The following is a 27097-nucleotide window of genomic DNA, read 5'->3' on the forward strand; positions in this document are numbered from 1 at the left end:
GGAATCCTTCCATAGATGCATCTTATATAAAATCTCAACACTGATCCTCTTTGGGGTGCATAGTGTGCACCTGAAGCCCTTTTTTTGACTTTTTGGTGGCACCAGCCTTCTTATATGGTGTATTACAGTGGAGCAGCAGCTTATGTACATTTGAGAGGACGTTGATAGATAAGCTCGCATAAAGACCAGCTCTCTGAGCTAGGTTGCCTCTTTGACTTAGTTCAGGTGGTGGGAGTCATAAAGAGATTGCTGTTGAAAAATGTATCCCATCCCATACTTGAAGCTATTGCGGAAATGAGAGCTGCATCAGTGACAAACAGCTACATCCAGGTGCACAAAGGAGCATTCTCACAGATCCTTCTTCCCAGCAGCTGTTGCACTCAATTACTATAATTTCTCCCAATTAACTCAAATGTAATGTTTTTTTTATATCCCTGCTGTTATTTCAACAGTTTTCCCAGGTGGTAAAGTACTGCTGCATTTTGTGCGAGGTTGAATATGAGCAGTTAAGGCTGAGGCACCAGCAGGACAAAAGCAAACGGCCCCTTTGCTGCACTGTGGCCTTGTGCTGCCCCTGAAATGACTGTTTACTCTAGATGCGATGATTGTTAGTCCCATTTTAAGCAAGATTCTCCGTTTCAGCTGCCATTGCCATTAAATATGACTCACTCACTCTCACACATTCACATGCACAGTCATTATAAAAGCTTATGTAAATGTTCCTATTTTGGAAATTCTTCTAATGAATGCATAAATGATTTAGATGTTTAAATGGCAAATTTTTTGTCGATATCAAACATTGCATTATATTTTTCCAGATTATTTATAACTGTTTAGTGGACAAATTCCTTATAGGGCCTTGACTAAAACTAATGGCTTTATCCTTTCTGCTTTTTCAGATTTTCCGCAGAGCTGACAAAAATGGTGAGTAAATATGCTTAGTGAGGATTTGAATTGCCTCAATTGCTTTTGGAGATGTTTAATCTGTGAGATAGCTTCAGTGATAAGTTGGAGAAAAACAAGCAGTTTGCATGAATGACACACAGAAACTTTTTTTATTCATCTCATGCTTCAATCAGCTATCTAATCCAATTAAAATTTAGCTAAGGCTGTGGATTTAAGCCTATAGTGGAAAAAATTGAAGCATTGTCTCATAAAATAAAATACCTCCAGATGTGTTTATAGAATATTAATCTATTAATCTAATATATAATTTTGCTGCAGAAAGTAGATGGCATATTTAGCGTTCTTTTCAGATTCTTCATGCTAAATCCAGTGATGTAGTTTTACTATGCACCCCCCCCCCCCCCCACACACACACACACACACATATAATTTACTCCAAGCCTTGCCTCCAGTCTCACTCTGCTGTTACCACAACCTAAAAAAATTCTAATCTTATGTCCAGCCAGCCTAAAACTGTAAGCTGTCTCCATCTAGACACCCGCTTGAACATTTTCTGGAGGCGTCTCTGGCAAAATCTGGTGCTACTTAATGTCAAATCCCATGCTGAGATCAAAATAAATATTAAACATCGTAAAAGCTTTTACCCAACCAAAGATCCTTCAGTAAGTTTTTAAGACAGCACTTTTTGCACAGCTTACAGACCTGACATTTTACTTTCTTGCAATCACATCAAAGTGTACAGAAGTTTCCTATAGCAACCATTTTGTCTCAGTAAACATCTCAGTAAACAATTATTTCACTGCTTTACATCATAAGTCTGAGAGTTTTCGTGAAATAACATTACTTTTTGTTATATCGTTTTCTCACACTTTTAAATTGTTTTCCATGAAATTGCATTTACTGAACACAATAGATCACAGTAAATTGCATTAACTTGTTTGTTTGTTATTGGGTCATGCACTTTATATATTTTTTCTTGCTTTGATATGTGATGCATGAGATATCAAATCAGACTATGACTAAATCAGGAGAAATTGTGGCATCATTTTTATCTTAGCATTCAGTTTAAATAGGTAGACTAATCTCTTGCTGCAATAAGAGCCATTCTGTTTCCCATGCTTTTGTTGTGCAATATTGGCTCACCCAGAAAGATATTTATTCATCTCTAATAACTGATGAAATAGGGTGCCAAAGCAAATCAAGGGGAGGGAAGTGTAGCCGTCATCACGGGACATTGTTTTGTTCACACTTCAAAGAGTCTGTAATCATTGTGCCTCTAAACAACAATTGCTTCTCGACAGTATTAGCAATGTTTAAGAAAGACATCCTGAATGATACATTACTCTAATTCTTTCAAATAAAAATACATTCAATGTTCGATTTTTTATTATAGTGAACTCAGCAGAGATGACTGTCATTTCTAAACCAGCTGCACAAAAAGAAAAGGGAAGGAGGACCATAAATGCTAAAAGAAAAACACACAAAAAATGTACCGTCCTACATTCAGTGGTCTATATTCCTCAGTATTAAATACGACTGGGAATAGGCTAAAAATATAATGTAAAAGAAAATGATTGACTTTGTTTTCCCTCAAAACTGTGATCCAATCAACTATCTGTGAGATTGACAGATTTGTTTGTTTGTGGTTCTTGAATATGCTTTTTTTTAGTATTGAAGAAACTGCATGCATAACTTTTGTGAGCCCATAAGAAGAAGATGTTGATATGTTACAATAATTTTGCAAAAAAATTGAGATACAATTAAGTTCCTCCTCTTTAGGTAATAGAATGGTCTTAATTTTCTATATTATGCTTCATTTTTTTATCAGTTCATGCATAATATATATTTTAAAATTTTTGTTCAGAATTATGGAAAGTAAAACTTTACCAGCAACTACGTTTGCAGAGGGGGCAGCTGTTGAGAGCATGCAACTCAGTAAACAGCATCTGTCACAGCCTATCATTCAACACACTCACTCGTTAATTCAAGTAATTTATTTGCATACCAGTTCAGTAATTGATTTAGCTTTAGTACTAATATGACGTATGTTATTGTTTGTAAATTAACTACTTTAAAGGATTCTCAGTATAAGAATCTCATAGATTCCTGACCAGAGAATCAGCTTTCATCAGTCAATGTTCAGCCCAAAATTATTAAATGGTCAAGGATCAGTAAACTGATATAGTTTTAAGATTTTTTGCATCCTTGTGCTCTCAAGCAGGTAGTAGGGCTCAACAGACAGATATATATGACAGCTGAAATTTATTCTCACCTCATATTTTCTCTTATCTGAAGAAAAATGGCCAGTCAGCTTCAGACCACAAGTATAAAAGATTGCTGAAAACAGAATGTAAAAGTAGCACACGGCTGTAAGTGAGGCTTTGGAAAGTAAAAATTTGCCTCAGATTTTCTAACAGATGGGCTTGTGAAACACCCCAAGTAGGACATTGATGCTAAGAATACCAGTAATAGCTTGAGTATGCAGAGATCCATAGAAGCTTACCATAACAAAACCAAAGCCATCTCTCTTAGCAATGCTGGTTGCTACTGAAGCATTTGTGGGGAATTTATAAACCACTTAGGAGAGCCTGCATTGGGACTAACCTTTGAAGGGATACCAGCGTGGCCTACTTTGTGCCCTACTTTGCAGGACATCACAACTTTCTTATTTTGTTTCTTGTTTACTCTAAACATTTTGAGACATTTTAACTTTAGGAGTGCAAATGCCACACAAGGACTCTGCTTAAAAACCAACAGAGCATTGCAGATTCCTGTTTTGGATTATTACTAGGATGCTTAGATGGTGCTTCATATAGATTTTGCACAGCTGTGATGCACAGTGAAAACTCCCAGCCACATTCATAATCAGAGCATCTTTGACTGTTTTAAAAAAGACTGCTATACCATTTTTTTTTTTACTTTAAGTTAATATGAATTTTGATATTTAGTTCTATGTCTGATTTTTTTTTAAATTCCTTGACCAATCTTCTCCATCCTAACTCAAATTGAGAATGTTTGCTTCTTAGGAAGCCTTGTGTTGTAGATGCATAAATAAATATCACATTCAGTGGAGGGTGATAATGACCTCAACATGACAAAAGCCATGTTGAGGTCTGCCTGTGAGTGTTTTTGGACCGGGTGAACTCATGTGTCAATGGGTCACGCATGAATGATTTATTCATTTCAAGGCATCAGCTGGCATTTGAAATGTGAATCTGTTCCCTGCCCGAATCTGCTTTAACCAGATTTAATATGATGGAAGCAAAGAACATTTTAGTGAACTTATCTTTTTCAGTATTTAAAAATAATTTTAGTTCTTCTATTTGGGCTGTTATAGAAGAAATACAGAATTTCATCTGGATGTGACAACTGAATACTACATCAAGTACAAAGATTATTTGATTTAACTGAAAATAATTTTCAAAATCTTTATTTATGTACTGTAATCTGAGATTCTCTGCTACTTTTGGACCTTCCTTCCAAATGTCATTTAAGATCATGTAATTATATGGCCAGTTTCATTGTGGATGGTGACACTCTTCAGTTGTTATCCTCAAGCATATTTAAAAGCATGATTTTTCCTCAGGTTGATACGGACATTTCTCACCAGAACATATTCACAATCCACTTTTTATTCCAGTTTAATTGCTGTACCCTGGCAGAAGGCTTGTACCAAATCATAGACTTATAAAAAAAAGACTAATTCTGAAGAGTGGTGCTTTTACATATTTTCCTTACTGGAAACCTCCCCCTTTTGACATATGAAGACATATATCCTAGAACTGTCAAGGGTTCCTGTGAGTGTCACTTTTGAGAATCCTGCTGTCTGTCTGTCTTGGCACTCCAAATATAGGAGTCTTTCCAAATATGACACAAGGTGAGACATGTGGAGAGATCTTTGGTTTCACAGTCTGTAAGCCACAGTACAGATGGTGTAAAGATATAAGTAATGAGCACAAGCTGTGCATAAATAGTGGCAAAAAAAAAGCTAGACAGGGAAGTTAGAAAGTAATGTGTGAAAGTATTCTACTGAAAATGTCCAGTGCTAAATATTTATCTAAGAAGGAGGGGCTTTGAGAAAGCCCCTCCAGTGTTTTTGCTGAGATTTCTTTATGTTAATATAATTTTCTGTTCAACACTGTCAAGTTCATTTTTGGTTTATTTTGACTCTAATCTTGAGATGTTCTTTACTCACAATGATTAACAGAGAATCCAACTCCCACTGGCGTAATTCCAAGTGCTTGAGTGTCATTGCTGAGTACTGCTTGCTGCAGACACAATCTGTTCATCTCTACTAATTCGTAAGGCTTAAAAATCTCTCATAGTTTTTCACCGGTATAAGCTTACTCTTGGCCACCCTGATTTGTTTGTACTAGCAGAGAGATTGATAGTTTGCTCACGAAGGAGCTCTTCTTCACAGATGACAATCCAGCCATTCATCCTCTGCTATTGATTTTTCGGTGCAATGTCTGCCACAACAAACTGTGCTCACAATTAACTAGCTGAAGTAGGAAATAATTCCAAACTGCTGAACAAGTATCTTTTTTCATATTCTATATATTATATTAATAGTTGCATATCATTTATCAATAACTTTCTGTGGCCTTGTGCAGTTTTGTGCAAGACCACAGAAATAAATGTTTTGATTCATTAAAATGTGATGAGTGGTATGTTGACAAGTCTAGAATACAGTGAAAAGTGTTCTTACAAGATTTTCCAAGTGACTGATTTATTCCCTCAGACCTGAATTAGTTAATTGTTACAAAAACATGTAGATATTAGATACTTAGGGCAGCAGAGCCACAACTTCATAGAAAATGTAAAGTTAAATGGAAATAAGAAGACACATTAAGTCTGAAATCAATTGGGAAAAGGAACCATCTTGTGGCAGGTTAGGAAACCTTGAGTAATTCTGTCATAAATCTGTTCCTTCACTTCTTTTCAGATGATGGCAAGTTGTCATTTGAGGAGTTCAATGCTTACTTTGCTGATGGGATCCTGACAACTGAAGAGCTTCAGGAACTTTTTTACTCCATAGACGGACGACAGAATAAGTGAGTGTTTATTTAGGTTTTAGTTACTTGAAGAAGAATATAATGAGGAGACATTATCAAATTTGGTCTTTCATCAAGTTATCAGTTGCAGGTCAAACAAAATACATTTGGAGAGAAGTTTTTAGTAAATAAAATGGCCCCTGAAACCAGACTTCATAAAGTAACAGTTCACATCCTCTGAATATAAATATCATTAAATGCACCAGGAACATCAAAAAACTCAATCAGTTTGACCAGCCTGAGGGTTTCTGTGGAAGTCCATGCTTCGTAGTGGAAATTTAACTCGCCCCAGCTGCTAATGAAAAAAAAAATCCTGTTATTGGGTCTTTTAGAAAGTCTTTATTGGCATTATGTTTTATCTTTTTTATAAGCTTATCTTCTTAATATTTTTTGCAGATTAAGAATTTGCCTTTATGAGGAAACCACATTCTTACAAAATGCTAATTTTCCAATCTCATTGTTAAATTATGTGCTTAAGCCCAGGCAGAAAGACAAAATGATAGTCCAATAAACAGCAATCAGACTGATTTGATGAGATTTTGTTACGCTGACTTAGCAAGGACTTTTTCATTATTGAGAATCACTGGGGTATTGAGCCGCAGTAGAAGCTCACCACAGTTTTTTCCTCACCCTTTCTCTTTGAAGCAGCTGGCATGAGATTTGCTTCAATGGCAGATTAAATGTATTGTGTCCTGCAAAATATTGCCAGAAAAAGTTAATTACTTGGTGATGGTAAAAATCTTTAACAAAATAATTTACAATTTTAGGTAATGAAGCTATATTCAGTGTGATGGTAAACACTCTCTCAACATCAGGCAATAACTGGCTTGATTTTCCACTAAGCAATGAAAATAACCCTTAACACTCCATTAAAGCAAAAGGTTAATGTTCTGAGCTGTACAGTACAGTGCTGTTGTTTTAAATTGTGACACCAAAAGCTGTTTACAGCACCCAGTGTGATGACATCTTCTAAACAAAGATAAAGGGATTTCCCTACAGTGTGTTAAATATAAAAAGGAAATATAAAAGAAAGCAATATCACAGCTGAATGCATGAGTATTTCTGAAAAACAGATTTACAAGAAAGACATATTCACAATTTCTAAGGACAAATGCTGTACAATCTTCCATGTCTGTCAAAAAACTATAGGATTTGCAAACTCATATGATCTTTTCTTTGTAGTTTTAATGCAATCTTCATGTGTTCTTTAGGATAGCTGTGCAATATTACCATTTATAAAACGCAACAAAAAATCTCAAGGAATTAAGTGCAACAACTCTTTGCATATGCCTAATTAACTCTTCTCATTTTTCTCCTCTTACATTTTGCCCTGCAGCAATCTGGACACTGACAAGTTATCAGGTTGGCAACAAAGTACATTGTCTGTTTTAAGTACTGAATTTTTGTCAAACTTCTGTTTCTTTCAAGATTATGACCATATGCATTTTGATGTCTCATAATGTCATCAGGCAAGATCTTGAATCTGCAAATTAAAGCAGGTTTTATGTGCCTTTAAAAGACTTGAGCAGCTTTTTCAAAAATAAAGAAGTTTATTTATGTCCACTCCTTCAATTTTTTACTGTTGAAATCACTAATAATGTCCCCTATTGAACTCCTAACCATTGGATAACCATTTACCTACACTAAATCTGAAAGCAATTGTCCTCTTTTGTCATCTTTGAAAGGATTGTGTGCCCTGAATAAAGCTAAGAAATGGGGCACGCAGACGGGTAAACACCAGTTTTGCCCAGAATAAAACTTCTGCATAATTGATCAAATGGGAATGGCTTACTTTCCATTTGACGTCAAGGGAGGTTGACTGTTTTCCACATCAGAGGCCAACTTTTGTCGCAGACCAAGTTTTATAAACATTTAGCATTTATTGAGCAAGAACTCATTTGACGATTTGGAGAGACAGTGTTAGCAGGAATGAGCAAAAATGTTTGAGACCTAAGATCCATTAACCTTGGATCAGTGTTAACTATGTGTTGAACTATATGCTGAATAAAATTAGACTTTTTATTAAGACAAGTGCCATTTAATTTCACATTTGATCAATTGTTTCAGCTTGTTAAAGATTTTTTTAAAATGTTTTTCCTTTAAGAAAATTTTTACAAAAAATTGTGTAGGAGCTTTCTTCCTTAAATTTGTATGCATCATCCTTCATGTCCGCTATTAGGGATTTCAGTCATTTAAACACGGCCAACAATTTTAAAATTGCCAGTTCTTCTTACATCAACATTTCTATTGAACTGTATTATGAATCTCACTAGTCATGGTTTAACTTCTTTAGAATCTTAGAACATGTAGGAGCATTACTTATTCATTTGTCTTTCACTGCAATAACTGTTCAAATATTTATTCTTCTTTTCTCTATTAGATTATTTTTTTGAGCACCTCGGAGAATATGTAAATGTTCTCTCAGCTCTGGAGAGCCTGAACATTGCCATTTTAAAAGCAATGGATAAAACTAAAGAGGTAAGATTTCCGCACATTGCATGAAAAACTTTATCTATGTATTTGTTCATGTTAAGAAAAGTTGGATGTGTGATATTTTCTCTGGAATTAACCAGGAAGTTCAGTGCTGTGAAAAAGTACACCTACTTCTGTTTTTGCCTTTTTGTTTTTGCTGGTCAAAAACAACGCAAAGGTCCACTTCACGTTCGGAAAAATAGCCCAAAAATACACATGACCCTAGACTTTCAGCAGTGGACTGATGAAACAAAATACATTTATTTTTGAAAGGTGTGTGTCCAGTTACATGTGGTGTGAAACTAATTGCAGAAAAATCATGTCATACACAGTAATGATAATGTTTGAGGCTGCTTTTCTGCTTCTGAACCTGGAAAATGTTCCTTAGTTGATGGAACCATGAATTTTGAAGTACATTTGGCAAATCCACTACTGAATGACTTAAAAATACCAAAAACAAAACTTTTGGTGTGGCTTAGTCTAAGTTTGAACTTGAATCTGATCAAAATGCTGTGGTTTGACCGCTTACCTATTGTTCATGCTCCACTATCCAATGTGAGGATTTCTTCTCTGCAGTGAAGAATGGGCATAAAAAAATTCTCCACAGCAGTGAAAAAGACTCTTTACAATTTATCCTAAATACTTGATGTCCATTGTTCTCACCAGGTACAATCAGTTACTAGGTTTAGAGGTGTCATCACTTTTACATGGTGCCATATGCCTTGACATGATTCAAGTACCATGCTGAATGTATATCTCCTGAATACACTCTTAGATTTTCAGAGCAATCACATGAACTTCTTCATTATACATAGACCAAGTCATTCCTTCAGTGCATAAAATAGAAAAAGAAAAATAGATTTCTTATTTTATCATAGCAAGTTTATATTGCATTAAATGTTCCAGCACTATTATGTAGCCAGGTCTGGTTTCCTGACCTTCGCCTTCTGCCCCCTGCTCATCTGGGAAACATTTCCAGATCCTCTCCTCTCCCTCCTCTGCAGCTGAGCCACTTCTGACTTCTCTGCTGTTGAAACTGCTGTTCATCTTGCTGCAGATGGACAAAGATGGTGATTAGTATAACAGCCAGTGGCTGCCACTCAATCTGCTCCCTTTACTTCAAAGGTTCCACTGTGTTCAGTCCAGAGTATATGCAGATTAGGATTCCACCAGTGACTACATTTTTCCACGGCAGATGAGCTGCTCTAAGAAAGCTGCTTTGTAGCTGAGAGTTAAATAAAATGTTCCCATATGCGAAACTGCCACCAAACCAACAGATAGTTCATTTAACTTAGTCAAAAACACCATGTTGTTTAACATTTGATGCAAAAATGTAACCCTTTTCTTAATATATAAATGTTAATATTACTATTACTTGTCTAACTTTATACAGTGTTTTTTTTAATCAGTAGCATAAGACTCACATATATTTTTGAAAAGGTAAATGCAGTTTTTAAACATATTATGTTTAGGAACGTAATGCCTTATGTATGAACTCTTTCCATCAGTCATTACATAAAGTATATCAAGAAGTACAGGACTTGGTGCTTGTCATTGGAGCTTATTACATCACTTTTAAGCCACTGCCAAAGGCTGTGTCAACTTTACCTGGATCCAGAATCAGAAATACATTGATGCAAATTTTAATAATGCCATTGTTTTTTTGGGGGGGGGTTTAACTTTGGCTAAAGACTGAATAGTAAATATTAGAGAAAATACTATAAATATGAACCAAAATAAAATCTTAGAGAATAAGAAAATAAAAATAGGACCTGATTTAATATTGATCTAGGTAGTTTCCAATAGTTAGAAACATCCGATTTCTGTTTGGTTTCTGTAGTCAGAACAATTGAGCAGAGTTTGAACTGCTTGAATGACATCTATGTTAACTGTTTTGCAAAACGGTGAGGGAAAATGTGCCAAATGAATGAGACATAATTTTTAAGAGGTGTCTTCTGCTCTGTTGAGAAAGTAACAATGAAAACTGAGTGCATCCCAGTTCCTTTAAGCAGGTCAAAGCACTCAAGAAAAACTGTATTATAAACCAGGTTGAGGAGTACCGGTATATGTATAGATATCCAAAGCTATTAGAATATTCTGTTTAGATTAGGCTTGTAAAGGCTTTAAACATCTATATGCAATTAATCTAAACATTGTTTTTAACATTTTGATTTGAGTTACCAAAATAAGTCAACTTCTCAATAATATTCAGATTTATTCAGTGGGTCTGTATATATGTAACTCTATCCTTATTAGAACCAAAATGATCTAGGACAGTCAACTTAAATCTCAGTGTGCAAACATTTTCCTTTTTTATTCTGCAAGAATGACAATTCAATCTCTTAACTGAATTGATTGAAGCTACTTTGAGAGAACAATCTTAAATCGGGGATTTGAATTACATGCATGTTAAATGAGAAGGAGGGAAAGGATTTGTTCTGAAACATTATGCATCCTGTCTTAATTAGATCGCCTTTCTCCACTGTTCTTGCTCCTGCTAAGGTGAGGCAATCCTCAAAGGATTGTTCAGTCCTAGTTAGCAGCTGTGGTCTGTTATTGCTCTGGACTGATAATCCCAAGATGCTTATTCTGCAGAGATTACAAATCAGTCTCACCGTTTTGGCAAACAGCTCTGCAGCATTGCTTCAAGAGTCCTCTGGGAATATCTAATCACATTCATGTTTGGAGACTCAAGCAGCAATAATAACTCCTGTTTAAGTTCTTTCTCCCTGGAATCTGAATACACAGGTCAGAATACCTTAGTGTATCCATTAACCCAGTTAACTACAATGTATTTGCTCTAGAGCTTGGATGCATTTTGATGTTGAAATCTGTCTTTGTCTCAGGAGTACCAAGGTGCCAGTGTGTTGGGTCAGTTTGTCACCAGGTTCATGCTAAGAGAGACATCCAGTCAGCTGTTTTCCCTACAGAGCTCCCTTCAGTGTGCCATGGAGGCTGTGGAGGAGCAGAGCAGCCCCGCTCCGTGAGTTCTGCAATATGGCTCCACTTATATCTGCTTATGTCTTATTTGTGGGGTCTGTTTTAACCATTTGCAACACATTGTCCACACAGTAGCGAAAACAATATTTTTATAAGCACCTTCCTGAAAAGCAAGGTTCTTTTTACTTGCAAAAAAAAATTTGGTTTCCCCTTTTCTGACTAAAAATTAGGCATTAAACCTTCTGCTTAATGTGCAAAAGAATTGCTTGATGTGGGAGAGCAGACTGAGCATAGCCCTCTTCTGACCTTGTCAAAAACCCTTAAACCCTGTGTGCTCCCTGTACAGAATAAGAACCACTGGAGAATGATAATGATTATAATCAGAGGGGTATAGGAGCAGATCAGTAAAAGATTCACTGCACTCCAGAACTACTAATAAGCTCTAAAATACAAAAAAAAAAAAACATTGACAATGAAGTCTTTTTAGTGATTTTCTAAATTAAAAAAGATAATTAATTTACTTGTAGCAACAAGATTTTTTCTTTCAAACAGAACAAATTTTGTTATCAAAATGCTTTAAATTTGAGTTATTTTGATTTCTTTTTAATAATCTATTGAATTTAAAAATGTTTAAACGCCACCATTTCTTTCAGTAATTTTTATACTTTTATAAAATTGTCCTTTTATCAAAGGCTATTTTTATTTATTTTTTTTTAAATCAAGGTGTGAGATTATACTACAGCAAATAGTCATGAATTTATATTTATCGACTGCCAGGCTCTTTTTACATTTTGTATATAAATAGTAAGCGTCTGCCTGTTGAACTGTGGTTTTCTTGGCTCAGCAGAACTCTGCTCATCCCTCTGGGTGCCACACTGGTATTATTGGAAATAGCAAACCGATTATAGCCAAGGTGAATTATAGAGAGGAGAGACCAGGAGGCAGAGAAGGAGCTAAAGCAGAATGGATGACAAAGCATTCACCACAGATTCACACAGATAAATAACACAACAATGAGTTCAAAAGAGAAAAGAAGAACCACCAGAGAGACTGTAAAAGCAACAAATACCAGTTCACAACTTTGAGCTGATGGTAGACAGTGTGCAATTTTCAGAAACAAAGGTAAAGAAAAATTAAGACAGGTATAGAAACTTCTTTCCGTATGTTGACTGGTAGATTTGTGGCTTTTCCTGTGGCCTTTGGATTGCAGGTTCTCAGCAGGAGAATCTCCTGGCAATATGCTCCCTCTGCGCCGTCAGCAGGATGCTGAATACACACACATGAAATTACCAGCATGCACAAAGGTCCAACAAAGGAAAGCAAAATGGGAACACTATAACAAAGCCTCACAAATGTGCAGAGGTGTTTTTGTTTTCACCTGCAGAGAAATACACAAATGAAATTATAGCATTCACACTCATTTGTTATAAAGTGTGAGTGTTTAAAATTTCACATTGTAAGTGCCTTTGACACATATTTTTCACTGCGTCCAACACACATTCCCAGTTATACTGAAATGTGTCTGTATAAGTGTGATAATTTGAGCTTGGAAGAGCACTTCACAAAGTTTTCTATTCTGTCCACTCACTGTTCATCTCTCACTCTTGAATTGCATATTAACCTATCCTCCCTCTTGATTTCTCTCCGCTATCGTTCTCTCCACATTGCTCTCATACTTCTTTTCCCAGTCTCCTCATTTAGCCCCTAATTTCATTCTATATCAGCTTCTCCTTGCTCCCTTGTGACTACCTCTGTCTGCCATATCTTTAGTTTGTTTCCTCTACAATCCTCTGACAGTTGCTGTCTTTCTCTCTGATGTTTGTCTCCCTGGGTCTCCAATCGCTGTCATGCCAGGAGGGAGGTAAAGGCTCCTGAGCTGACAGTGGTACAGAAAAATGGCAGGCGGTGTGGTCGTAGGGTCCATAACAACCTGTGTGTGTCTTCATCAGATCCCTGCACTGGGATGCCAAACACAGGTAAAGAGAATATATAATTAGACTTTTTATATTTAAACATATGAGGTAATCCAAGTCAAATGGACATTTACTCAACTTTTTCAGTTTTTTTTTTCCCCTTCAAAGGTTATATTCATATATATGTCTTTATATTGAGTCTCATTTGTTTCTTATTAAATATTAATCCTTATCACACTGTTTATCTTTACCCCTCAATCTTCTATCTGATACTTGTGTGGGTTTCAGCCTCAAGTACCGGTAACATTTTTTTGTATTTTATTTATCTTGTTTAAAATTGGGTTTAATGTTCAAAACTACTAATAGCGCTAGGAATCACTAAAACAATAAGACAAGCTGACAGTCAGAGTGTGATTCTTAATGGAGAGTTTTTCTTGAAATCCATTTTTTTCCTGTCTCTTGTGTATTACTTTGACACATGCCACCCACTCAAACATGGTTGCTGACCAAGCACACTGTTCAAGAATGTAGAAGTCCCTAATGGCAGCTGCCTGTTTTGGCACAATAAAGGGAACTGTCACTCTGACAAACTGGTTTATAAAAGGTTTTAGTCGCACAGCAACAAAATAAAGATTAATTTTGCCTCACAATCTACATTATGTTGAACTGACTGGCACATTCACCCAGCTATTTGCAAGTGCTAAATATTTGCTAAGCTGAAATTGCTTGTTCTTTTAATTCTAAAATTAGACAATAATGCCACCAAGCAAACAGCCTTTCAGAGCACTGATGCAGCTTGTCAACATTTGAAGGAAGCATTATTCATGCATTTAGAGGACAGCTGGGCCATATTTATGCATGAATACCCCTGCATTTGTCAGTTTTAGCCAGAGCAAAAAAAAACTCATGTATGCTGGTGAATTTTCACATAATATAATTCATTTTAATCACACAAACTGTAATCTAAAAGGATCCTCCTCTCTGAAGATTTGGAATAAATTGCTCTTTAATGGCTGCAGTTTCTTTAAACCCTCTCTGGTTGTCCGATAAGAGGAATACAGAGTTTTACTGATGCAATGGTGGAATCCATAATCTATCTGATTAGTTGGAAAGACAGAAACCTGCTTATTAGAGAATTATTGTTTGTGGATTTTAAAGCATGAACTAGATACTTGTTTAATTGATTAATTGGTCCATCGATTGTCTACAGGTGCCAACATAGAAGATGAAGAAAACTGGTGCTCTCAGATCAACCGACTGCAGCAACTTTTGGATAAACTGGAGTGTCAGGTATGGTGCAAAGATTTATTTATTTTTTGTCGTGTCCTTCTTTAATATTCACCACTTTATTATTTATCTTTTTGACTCTATGACTTTAAATCTCATCCATGAACTTGTATGTCTATAATTCTCTGTTGTGTCTTTAAGACTTAAATTCCTCTTCATCAAGCCATCGTAATCCAATTACAGAGTTGAGACACGAACAACATCCAAGCTATGTAGATTTATGCATGAAAATCGACATCATACAGTGGCTGGTTCTGTTAGCAGTCACTTTAGAGATAACAATTATATTAAACACTCTGGGCTAAAGAGAAGGCAAAGGCAGTTAAAATTTGTTTCCCTGTACTTCAATGCAAAAGGTCAATGACAGTTTATCCATAATTGCTGAGGGCAGAAAGCTTTCATGTTGCATCAGTGAAAAAAAAAAAAATCCCACAGTTCATCTATTCTTCAAAGTGTACCTGCAGATATGTTCTGTTCATATTTGCTTGTTTTCTTTTTGAACTTTGCTTCAAACATTGTGGAGCAGCAAATTCATTTCAAGCATTAATTAGCTTTCTGAATATGCCTTGGTGACCCCCTGCTGTTAAGATTATATATATTTTCCTCATATATATATTTTTTTTCATTAATAGAAAAAATCACATATTATTTTACCAGCAGAGAATCATCAGAGCAAGTTCTTTCTTTAATTTCAATAGTGACTCCGAAAACAAGTCTTAAGTTTATTCTGCATATCTTCACAGAGCAGTGTCTGAAGAATTGGGCTGTATGTTTTATTTCTCTCTGGGTTCAGAATATATTTGGGGGGGAGGGGAGTGGGTGCTGTTTCAAATGGAGCGCTGCAGATCTGTGGTTCTGTCAAACAACAAGCGCAGTCACCTCTCCTGCTCTCATGCCGTGGCCAATTCTCACCACACATCCCCGAGCCTCTTTCACGCTCTCCTGCTCTTTCTTCTTCCCTCTGTCTGCTCTTCCCTTTATTAACTTTGGTTACTTCCACCTTTTGAGGCTCATTCTTTTTCCTCCTTTCAGTCGCTCTGAAAGCATTTTTTTTTGCTCTCTCCATCCATCTGTTTTGTCAAACCAGAGGGACTCAGAGTGCAATATCAAAGCAATTCATAACCTGCAGGATATTCAGAGTGCAATATCCATCCCTGCACCTCAACGCCGACATCATCAGCACGTACTGCCTGTCTATCTCTGTTTGCTGCTTTCTCAATTATAACACAATGAGTTTATGACCTGAAAGAGAAAAGGCTGGCTCTATGTTTTCACTTTGATTTGGTTTTATGATAAGCAATTTCTATATAGAAAAGAGTATTAAAAAACTGGTTGCCAAACTGAAAAAGAATCTATGCTTTCAACATGTTTTTCATTACAGAAGTCCTATCTCATTTCCAAACAGTGTGTTTGTGACTGACTCATCACATTTTAGTTCTGCTGTTTTGAACATTTTGAGTACGGTAGTCATTTCTAATGACTCAATGTTGCCATTGTTATTTTTCTATGATAAACCATATTTTACATTCAGAGGCTTTAGAAAAACTGGAACAAACTACACAGAGAAAATCATCAGATCATAAACACATGATTAATATTATGTAAAAATGGACACATACAAATATAGAAATATTGTCATGAAATTTATGTTTATAAGTTCATAATTTAGAATTCCTGGAATTTCTATAATTAACTTTTGTTTAAACATGGACATACTGTATAGCATTTGGAATATAAATAATTCAAAGTGGAAAATGATGAAAATTAAATTAAGCTGCGTGTAGATTTTCTATTTTTAAGTAGACATGGACTCTCGTGCAACAACGCATCTCCAATCCTCTGATATTGCACACTTTTGCTCAGCCAACAGGTCTTCCCCATATATCTTACTTTCCTGTTTTAGGGTCCCAAGTTGGAGCCACTCAAGGAGGATACGCTCGCCAGCACATACAAGTCTGTAAGTGAGCACTGTCATCTGGAACACAAACATATAAAAATAAAGTTTCATTTTTCTGTTGTTTGGTGTTGTTTTATTTATTTATTTAAATTGTACAACATGTCACTCTAGTAGTCATGAAATCTTGAAAAAAACTTTATATTGTAAGTGATTTTTATTTTTTTAGACAAACAGAAGCAGTTAAAGCTTAAACCCAGATATTTACTTGGTGTAACCTACTTCAAAATTTCTGTTACTTTTTTAAAATTTTTTATTCCTGTGCTCATAATTTTAGGTCTAAAAAGCTATATAAAACTAGCCATGTTTTATTTGGAGTTTAGGAGCAAAAACCAAAACTAGTTACTTTCCGCCCTTAAGAATATGACTGTAAAATTATTTCTGATGTGCTCACATGCTCTGTTAAGCAAATAGACATAAAATGATAAACACACAGAAGCACTACAGCTGTGAATACATTGTGTTTGCCTGTTCTTTAGAAGGTTTTTAAAGTTCACATAAAAAGAATTCCCAGTGATGAACTGACACAATATTTCCTTCTGTGAACTGGTACAATTTCAGTCAGGAAATAAATAAATATAAGCCATGTAGATTAAACTTTAATCAAAGTATATATTAAAATGTGATATTTATAATCTGTATTTTTTTTCAATGCAACAAATATAAATGTAGGTACACTGTTGCAAAGAGGGTTTGACATAGAAGGTAGGTTTTTGTTGAGATTTAGACCTCGTGGCTGGACTTTGAAATCTTCTTTTCAAAAGCTGATATTTCAAGGACTTTCTCATAAGGAGCATCCCCTCGCTCTCATATATGTTTCCCTACCCTTCTTGACATGATTGGAAATTTAAGGTCTTACACTCCTCCTTTTTACTTTTTCTCTCTGTGCTCACATTTGTCTGAGCTTTTGAGATGGCAGTGATATTCACAACAAAACATGAGAAGCTTTATAATGAGCCAGCACTGAAATTTTCTCTCAGTGATCAAAGTCCAGTCTCAGCTCAATGTTTCTTTTCAAAGTTCTCAAGAGTTCTCACACATTCAAATCAATCTGTCTTGCCACATCACTCTCAGAATGGATTACTGATACATTTTCAAAAGCTCTGAAATCTTGTGAAATTATTACAAGGCACATTGTGGGAGATCAGCTTAAACTTTTCCTGTTTGAATTTCATTGACCTTATCACCAGAAAGGTAGATGCCTTTTTCAGTGTTTTTCCTTTTTTTAAAGTTCAGATATTAGTGGACATGAGTGCAAATTAACTCTAAATCTTATTTAAACAATTTCTGGCATGTTTTTTGTTTAGTGACACATAAAACATGTGATTTATCATTTGCTACTAAACCCACTGATACTATGTTCCCTTCCAGGTTGCTGGATTTGCTCATTTTGTAATGTGATATATGTTTATTTGTTTGTTATTAAAAGTTTAGTTATTACCACATAACCTGTATTAGCATTATAACTGTGTTGTAATAAATCACCAAGAATAGAACATTTTATAACTCCGATCTTAAGTGTTTTATTTAGGAATTAGGAAGGGTTTCCATCTGCCCACATATATAGAGAAGAAATTGTGTGCCTTCTCTTACACATGTTTTTGTTTTACTTTAGTCATTTCAGGAGCACCTATTCCTTAATGTATTACCTTGTCCCTGAATCTCACCATTGTCTATAAATGTTTTTTATAGACCCTTGTCCATTTTCAATGAATCATTTCAAAACATCATCTGGACATGCTCCAGAAGGTGAAGTCTCACTAAATCATCAGTACCCGCAAATGTGCCGTGTGAAAATCAGATCCATGCTCGCAAGGATCCATTCTCCAAAGTACACACAGAGTTCTGTTTTCATCACATTCTCCCTTCTGTTTCTTGTCTCACTGCCAACAGAACATCCTGCTAGTTCAGAGGCAGATGTCCGTGATAGACGATGAACTAGATAACTTCCGGAAAGTTCTCAACAGCTACATCGATGCCACTTCAGCTCACTCTGACAACTTGCAGTGAGTATCTTGCTTGCTTCTAAATCAATCGTTTTAAACACAGCTTCTGATTTTGCTACAGAAGCAGCTTTAAAATTCTTGCATAATGCTGAATAAGCAGTTGACATTGCCAGAGGTCCCAAAGACGGATGTATATAAAAAGAGATTTATTCTACTATTAACTGATTAATTTTCTTAGGATGAGATATAGTATCTTTGAGAGTGCACACATATGCAGTCTTTTGATATGTCAAAAATTAGATGATGATAAACATTTTTCCACATCATTGTTGTCTTTATCTCATTCAATTCAACTGAAAAGAAATAAGAAATAAAATCATCAAGATGCATAAGTGTATACACTTGCAAGTTATAGGGATTTTTTTGGTATAAAAATTTTGCTTTTCACTTGATTTACGTAGAATATACTGTATATCACATTATATGTGGAAAGTTTTTAAAAAACGTTTAATGGTCTAATTTTTTTATATGACAGAAATTGGCAGATAAAAGTATCTTAGTTTACAAATGATTCTGTATACTTCAGAACTGTACAGATCTCCAACTGATTTTTTATACAAATGTTTTCCATTTCAGTTGATGTCTTGCCTTTTACATTATCTGCAGCAAGCTAATCTCTCTTCCAAGATGAAAAACTTTTTCCTTGCAACTTCCTTTTTTGTTATTTTCTGCTTTTTGACCCACTCTACTCTTTTCCTCCAGTGTGTCTGTTCAGAAGAACCCGGGAAAGTCGTGTTACATAATGTATGAGTTCTGGCAAGACCGCATCTCCTGGATGAGGTTAGTACAGTGTACATAAGCATGTTTGTGCTTGTGTGTGTGTGTGCGTGTGTGTGTGACAGAGCGAGAGTGTTTGTGTTTTTGCAATAGATATTGGCTCGTAATTTGGCACCGCTAATTTCTTGATGGAAATGTTCCTTCGCCAGAGAGGATGAACAGATGGCCAATCACTCTGTTCTCACACAAACTCAAACACACAAACAGTCACAAAGGTGATCCTTAAATGGTGCTAAATGGTGTCAATAGATATATAACAGATAACATTGATGTGTTGAACTTTGATGCATATTTAATTAAGTTACTTGCAAACAGGCTTTTACCAGTGCTTTATCTTTTTGATGTCATTGTAGCTATCTTCAGACCAACAGCAGCAAAGATTTCCAACGCTGTATCATTGACATAATGGAGGATGCTGAGATAGTTTCTACCATGTTGCTACCAGGTCTGTGACATTTCCTGAAAGTGATTGTATGTTATTTAAAATATCTTTGAAAGCTTTTTTCGCTTTTAATTGGATAGATTTGCTTGGACATGACTATATACATAAAATCTGTGTACAATGGGCCTCATTTCTCAACTGATGTTCATATGGGTATAGGAATTATCCAGCCCATTCTCACTCCCTACTCGTCATATATTTACGCATCGGACGGTCCGTCCTCGTCGCATATTGACGCGCAGGGTACCCTTTTGCGTCAATATGTGACGCGAGGTGTTTTACACTATGCCTTACCGTAATTTTTGCCCTAAACCTAACCAAATCGTCGGATTTTGAAGTGTCGGCAGCGGTTGCGAGAACCCTTCGCTTCAATAATCCACATAAAACATGTGACCTACCCAAATCGTCAACATGTGACGCTGAAGGACCCTGCCCAAGTCGTCACATATTGACGCAAAGGGGGTACCCTTCACGTCAATATGTGACGCATGGTCAGAAATCGTCCCATCTCGTCAATATATGACGAGTTGGGAGTGAGAATGTGTTGAATTATCAGATAACAAGTTCAGTGTGTGATTCGCAGACTAGCCTATTCCAGCATACAAACAATAGATTGTGGATAAATCCTATCGGTTGAAAGAAAAACATTTAAATACCATCCTGGCAGTGGTACATACCACTCTATTCATTTATACTTTGGTGACCTGCTCCAAAAATAGGTAATAAGATTTTAAAGAAGCAGCATTGCAACAGAACAATAGACAAATACTGAACCTGAATCGTACTTGTCATACAAACTCATTTAAACGTCTTTGTAATATCTTATTTTAAAAGCAAACTCTCCAGAAATAAATATTTATTATTCGCCTAGTAGAACAATTGGATAAAGTCATACTTCTTTCTGACATCCTGAGCTCATTAGGGTTGGGAACACTAAGTGTAAAGACAACTGGCCCTTGCAAAATGGTGAAGGTGTATACTTTATTATGGACAAATATGGTCAGATACAGCTTGATTTTCTCTGCTGCTCCACAAGACCTCACTGACACAATCCTGTGTACACAGCCTACAGCCTGGCATGACAATTAAACTTATTCTGGACTCGCAGTCCAATTGATGTAGTGTGACATGAGCATGAAAATGTTTGAGCACCCATTGTTCCACTGCACAGCAGAGAGGGCATACACAGCAACATATAAAATAAAATTTTACAATAGATTATCCAGGCTTGAGGACGCCTCGAGTCGTTAAAAACAATCAACCACAGGTTCTGTAAAGACTTAGGATCGCTTTGGGAACATTTCGCACCCACTTTAACATATAATGAGTTATGATAATCTCTTTTGACAGTTTACTGTCTTCCCGCTGAAAATATATCACAGTTATAAGAAGTTAATAAGAGTTGACCCTCCCAAGGGGAGATCCATAGAAATATGATCTAGTATGAAGTCCTTAGAAAATAAGGAATGCTAACATTTTAAAGACCTTGAAAAGAAATTTTCAAGTTTTACTGTTCTGTAAAATTAAGAAAACAAATGCTGAAAGAGCATTAGATTCACATAAGAATTAGATTCAACAAAGTCACACTGGAGGCATTATGTGCTTGGATGAATACACAGGATATTTTTTATATTAATGTCCATATATAGTATGACAACCCAAACGGATGAAATATCAGACATTTACCTTTCCCCTTTTAATTATACTCTCCAATGTAAACATGATCTGTTAACACTGCTTTGGGTGACTTCAAGACATATAAAACAGCCCTGAAACCTCTGATGATAGTTTTTCTTCTGAGACATGGTGACATTTCTATGTGCTTATTGGTATGACTCATATGTCCAGTGCTGTCATGTAAGGTTCTTTTAAAGTGATTCCACATTAGACTCCAGCTCTAGTTTTCAGAGAGAAGAAGCTAGCCGCTCTGTCTTCATTATCAGCTAATTTGCTCATTACTTCTTAGATCAGTCACATTTCTGGTGCTTTCAGAGTTGCTTCCCACCATGCAAGCAGGGTTGTTTTTCCTCCTGTGTGTCCAGCACTAACTCTATTGAAGTGAATTTTTTAAAAAAATAAATAAAAAAACAAGATGCCTGAATAACAAAATTAATATAGCTGTAAATATTCTCCCTAATTTAGTCAACTCTGTTTATGCACAGAGCTAAGTGAAGTATGTTGTACAAGTGTTGAAGAAAACTTTAAACAAACACATCTGTTTAAAAAACAACTGATGTCAACCCTAAATTGAGTAATTTGATTTTTTTCCCCCTACATTTCCTGAAGAAGAAAAATAAGTTGACACCAGTATTTATAACCCTTTAAACTTTTACATTTTGTGGAAATGTTTAAAGTAGGATTAGTTTTTGAAACAAGCTGTGGCGCAACAGTAAACACGATTTCTACCTAAACTCACACACTGAGTATTTCTGAGTAGGGGATTCCCATGGCAACATCTGGAGGAGATGCAGAAAGGCACAACTCAAGTGGGAGAATGGATAGAAATCACAAACAGTTATTCATGTCCTCCACACATCTGACTGAAGAAAAAGTAGCAGGAAGAAAACCATAAGAAGCCCAGGGCAATATTGTGCTCTTGTTTGTAGTAGCACATTTTTCAGACTGTTATGTGCCAAACATTTTGAAAACAATGTAGTATTTTCCTTCTGCTTCAAACTTGAGAGTCACCACTTAAATGGAGATTGTGGTTGTCATACAAAAAATATTAATATGAATACTTAATACTTTCACAAGCAATTTAATAAAAGACAGACTATCTTTGGCTGTCATACTTTCATATGGGGCTACCTCACCATCAGTTAATTAACACAAAAGTACTTTGATAAGATGCCAATGATGTATTAAGGTAAAGCAATAAAATAATTTTGAAAATCTGTGGTATTCGAATACCAAACAGCAACATAGATAATTATAATAACAAATAAATAACTTAAAGAACAGCATGAGAGATATTTTCAAAAACAAACATATTTTTTCAGTTTTATATAACTTCCGACTGTGCTAAGTAGAGATGCTTCCCTCTTGATTTGGTATGATGAGATCATAACAATAAGGCCCTTCATTTTTAAATGGTGGCGTGGTTTTTATTTTGTTTTTGATCTAAATGTTTCATTGGAATCTTGCAAACTTCTCATTTATTATTAATTTACCTTGAAGAAAACACTTTTGTCCTAACAAAACTTATAATTTACTGCATTCTGGAACAACAAACTCAAACATCTCTCCACATTCTAATATTTTTTTAAAATTAATTATATTTGGCAAACTGACTTCTACATGACTGCACTCTGCTCATTATCACATCATTGACTTCACAGTAACCAGAGTAGCATGATTCACAGCGAGCCCAGGCCACTGCCGTGACTCTCCCATCTTGACATTTGATTAACTTGTCGTTGGCGAGACTGAACTCCATGTACCTATGTCTTAGTTAACGTGTCTACCTCTGGTAATCAACATCACCATTGGGTGATGTTGATTTAGCTGCGTGGGTGGTGTAAGTTTTGCCAGTTGCTAGGTTACTTTACGTGGTTGTTTACTTCCACATCTGTGATTTCCCCATGTATGGATGCTGACTGCTTCAAGCATAAACTCAATAGTCTTGCACCTTCCAGGGTACAGTAAGAACAACAAACATTATATTATGAAATTCTAAACAATGTAAAACCATTTTTTTTCAAGTGGCTATTAAACAAACATCAGTGAGATATTCATTACAGCTGCATTCTTTCGATGAATTTGTTGTTACGCTACATCAGAAAGATATTTGGTTGCCAAGGATTCTTGTGCTCACTGTGAGGAAGAGAGAGGCTGGTATATTTATCCACATCACAAAGGTAGGACCAGATCAACTCTGTGGTCAGTAATAGAAAAATAAATACACTGTGTTCCAAATTATTATGCAAGTGATATTTTCTCAGATTTTCTTAAATGGTCAATGCAAATGATGGTCAGTATAATTTTCAAGTCATGAACTAATACAGTATAAATCAAATTTTGCTGAACAAAGCTACCCATGAGAACAGTATTTTTTTTCAAAAATAGCTCACCAGACAAACTAATCAACCCAGCTCTCTGAAATTAATTATAGTGATTCAAAGAGCCCTGACACACAATACCATCTATTTATTTAATAGCACAACAAAAAATTTAATCTTTCTGACACTTAAATCCAATTTGCATAATAGTTTGGAACACGGTGTAAAACACACCTTTGTGATGCTCTTGGGAGGAGCTGCAAGATATTCCGTCTTGATTTGAAAGATCTAAACTCTGCCTTCATGAGAGAGGAGCTGTATACCAACCAGCCTTTGTGATATTTTGTTGTTGTTGATTACCAATTCTAATTTTAAATCTTCAATTATAGATCATATATTGGATTTTTTTTCCAGGTGCAGAATTCACAAACTAATTTATTTGAAGAAGAGATTAAAAGGCCCAATAAACTAGTTGCAAATCTCACATGTTGAATGTGTCCTTTATTTCAAAAAATACTTTACGCTGACTTTTTAAAAGCATTTCAATCTCCTATTGTTGCCAGATGACTTTGTGTGTTTGGAAACAATTTTCCTCTATAAAGTGCTATTTTTTATTGTGTAAGTTCTGGGAACTGAAAGTCTCCTTTGCCTACATTAAATGAAACCTTTACAGCTTCTAAATAGTAATACTTACTTTTTAACACACCGCTCTTATGTAGAAATCCAAATTAGGTCCAGTGGGTTTTGCTGTGTACCACTGCTCTGTACCATCATTAATATGCATTAAAATTAGGAGAATAATTGAGGAAAGCTCTTGGGAACTAACTAACAAAAATTATTCTGAGACTGTACACTCAAATGGTGACCTATGAACACATATTAGCTCATTGTATCTATTTGAAATTCACTTGAAAGTACTGTGAAGTATACATTTTCAGAACTGACAACATAGATTTTTTTATGTGTATATACACTTTAATGTATAATCACTTGTCACTGTTATCATTTAACTGTCAAAGATTTAATTAAGAACCTAAGCTGGAAAATTGTTGCTGTTGCTTAATGAAATGTAAACTAGATGATTGATTAGCCAATTAGATTAATGGGTCGTACCGGTGATGTAAACACAAGTTGTACAACATAGTTTTGTTCCATGCCTGGATCTAACTTTCTGTTTCTGTATATATGTTTCTTCAGCTTCCTGGTGGATTATGACTAACAATTGAATCTGGAATGTCACATCGACTACCTACATGGTCTCACCAAGAAAGACACACTGGCACATCAGTCCCACCTACCCACATGCACTCTAACACACACGCGCAAAGCAAAAGCATTTTTATGTTTTAAAGCACAAGAAAGAAAAAAAAGCCCTATCTGCACATTTTCGGCTGCTTTCTCTAATGTTCCAGTCTTCAGCCGTACATTATTTTTGCCACTTACATCCAAAGGCATATCTGCATTCAGTGGCCTGTAAACTCAAGTGTAACTGGCTCTCTGCAATTGAAAAGCAATTTAATGATTTCATAACCCTTCTCCTTTGCCATATGGCCACCTTTCTCCTGCAGTGTTTGCCTGATATATTATTCCAAACAAGAACAAGCTACAACACAGGGAGAGATGGAACACTATTTAGTATGAAAACCCGTCTTGCAATGTAATATGTGTACGTATGAAGATCTTTTCAAACACTAAACACATATTTAATGAATACTATGTGGAGATAAAGGACAGTTGCATCTTAAACATGCATGCCGATGTGGCTTCCTCCCACTGTACATGATGTAAGATATTGCTGCTTTCATTTATCTAACCTGCTGTTATTTGCACAGAATGCCAAACAAGCTGTTGATATAGTTGCTATACTCTATCTACTCCTAACTATACTAGTCTTCGCGTACTCTATTATTTAACCTTCAACTGTCCATATGAGTCATATTCTGTCTTAAAATGAAAAAAATATATATTTAAAATGCAAAAAAATATATTTACAAATGTGCATATAAACAAGATGAAATGCTAAGATTGCACTGTATTGTTGAGTTAAACAAAGCAACAAATATATCATGTATTTATTTTGATCATGGTGGACCTTACTGTATCTGTATATACAGACTTCTTGAACTGTACTGTATGAGTCCCCCTTTATTTGATTTAGAAATCTACAAAGTGAAACGACTGAAATGCTACTTTAATAAAAGTATTAAAATTTCAAGATGTTTTCTGAAAAGAATTAAAAAGGTTTTCACCCTAATTTTGTCTGTGATGTTGGCTGTGACACATTAATAGTGCACTGTTTGTTGAACTATTAATGGACTTTGGAGATTTTCCACATTCCTTATTATTTTAGTCTAATCGTTGTACTTCAGATCACAATAATAGTAATCTCTATTAAAATATATAAGTGAAAAAAAATACAATTCAAATCTAGTTCAATGTGGTGAAATACAATCCAATCAGAAGACAACAATATTTTCAAATCACTGACAATTTAAAAATAAAATTGATTTACCAAAGCAAAAACGATAGAATAGTCCACTATATCAGCCATAACCTCTCCAAGGCAGAATTTGATATTGTGTTGCAGCTTTGCTTTACATCATAACAGAAAGAGATGGTATTCAAAAATAAAGCTCCAAAGATCTCAATCCACCTATCTTCCTTTGCTCCAACACAAAACTAATTCAAGAGAGTTAAGAACTATGAAAATGATTTGAGTTTGTTTTCATTGCATATTGCTGGAGACTGACAATATTCGAAGACAGTGATTGCAATTCTGAGTGAAAAAAAATCAAATATGTTTTTGCACTGATAAAGGTTCCCACTTAGGATACCTGAAAATGAAAATGAATACCTGATTCCATAACCGACTTTCTTTAAAAAAATCTAATAATAATCTCTAGGGATTACATATTGAGAATTAAAATATAATTCCCAGCGATAATTGGAAATTAAGTTAATACTTAAATAAGGAAGATAAAGATGCAACAAGATCATGACATCAAGGCAAATATAAGTGAAGCAGTTGAACACTTTATATTACGCACACTTAGTCCCAATTCACATGCACTATTCCTATGGGGATCAAATCAAAAGCAATACACAAGACTTGATGTTTGCCTAATTACTCGCCCTAACCCTAATTTCCTCACAATTAAATCTATTTGGCCTGCATTTTTTTTTTTTTTGTCAGTATACCAAAAAGCACCTTCAATGAGCAAAATAGTTCTTTGTATCAAACTATTTTTAATAGTTTTGATCTGTTAATTGTGTGGTGCCATATACTCATAAACATATATAAATTAAAATAAAGTAGTGTAACAACATCCTTTGGCAAATCAAGTTTTT

General features: G+C 35.3%; 1 protein-coding gene across 1 annotated transcript in view; it reads left to right on the top strand.

The window, feature by feature from the left end:
• Nucleotides 1-26001, top strand: part of necab3 (N-terminal EF-hand calcium binding protein 3) — a 34007-nt gene extending 8006 nt beyond the window's left edge. The window contains exons 2-13 of the mRNA XM_028003057.1: nucleotides 900-924; nucleotides 5852-5960; nucleotides 7297-7322; nucleotides 8341-8438; nucleotides 11279-11415; nucleotides 13227-13348; nucleotides 14496-14575; nucleotides 16476-16529; nucleotides 18420-18532; nucleotides 19235-19312; nucleotides 19663-19754; nucleotides 24947-26001. Of these exons, the coding sequence (XP_027858858.1) occupies nucleotides 900-924; nucleotides 5852-5960; nucleotides 7297-7322; nucleotides 8341-8438; nucleotides 11279-11415; nucleotides 13227-13348; nucleotides 14496-14575; nucleotides 16476-16529; nucleotides 18420-18532; nucleotides 19235-19312; nucleotides 19663-19754; nucleotides 24947-24975 (963 nt within the window). The 3' untranslated portion in view covers nucleotides 24976-26001. The remainder of the gene's footprint in view (nucleotides 1-899; nucleotides 925-5851; nucleotides 5961-7296; nucleotides 7323-8340; nucleotides 8439-11278; nucleotides 11416-13226; nucleotides 13349-14495; nucleotides 14576-16475; nucleotides 16530-18419; nucleotides 18533-19234; nucleotides 19313-19662; nucleotides 19755-24946) is intronic.
• The last annotated feature ends 1096 nt before the right edge of the window (nucleotides 26002-27097 follow it).

Source organism: Xiphophorus couchianus, chromosome 20 (assembly GCF_001444195.1).
Source record: "Xiphophorus couchianus chromosome 20, X_couchianus-1.0, whole genome shotgun sequence".
Taxonomy (NCBI): domain Eukaryota; kingdom Metazoa; phylum Chordata; class Actinopteri; order Cyprinodontiformes; family Poeciliidae; genus Xiphophorus; species Xiphophorus couchianus.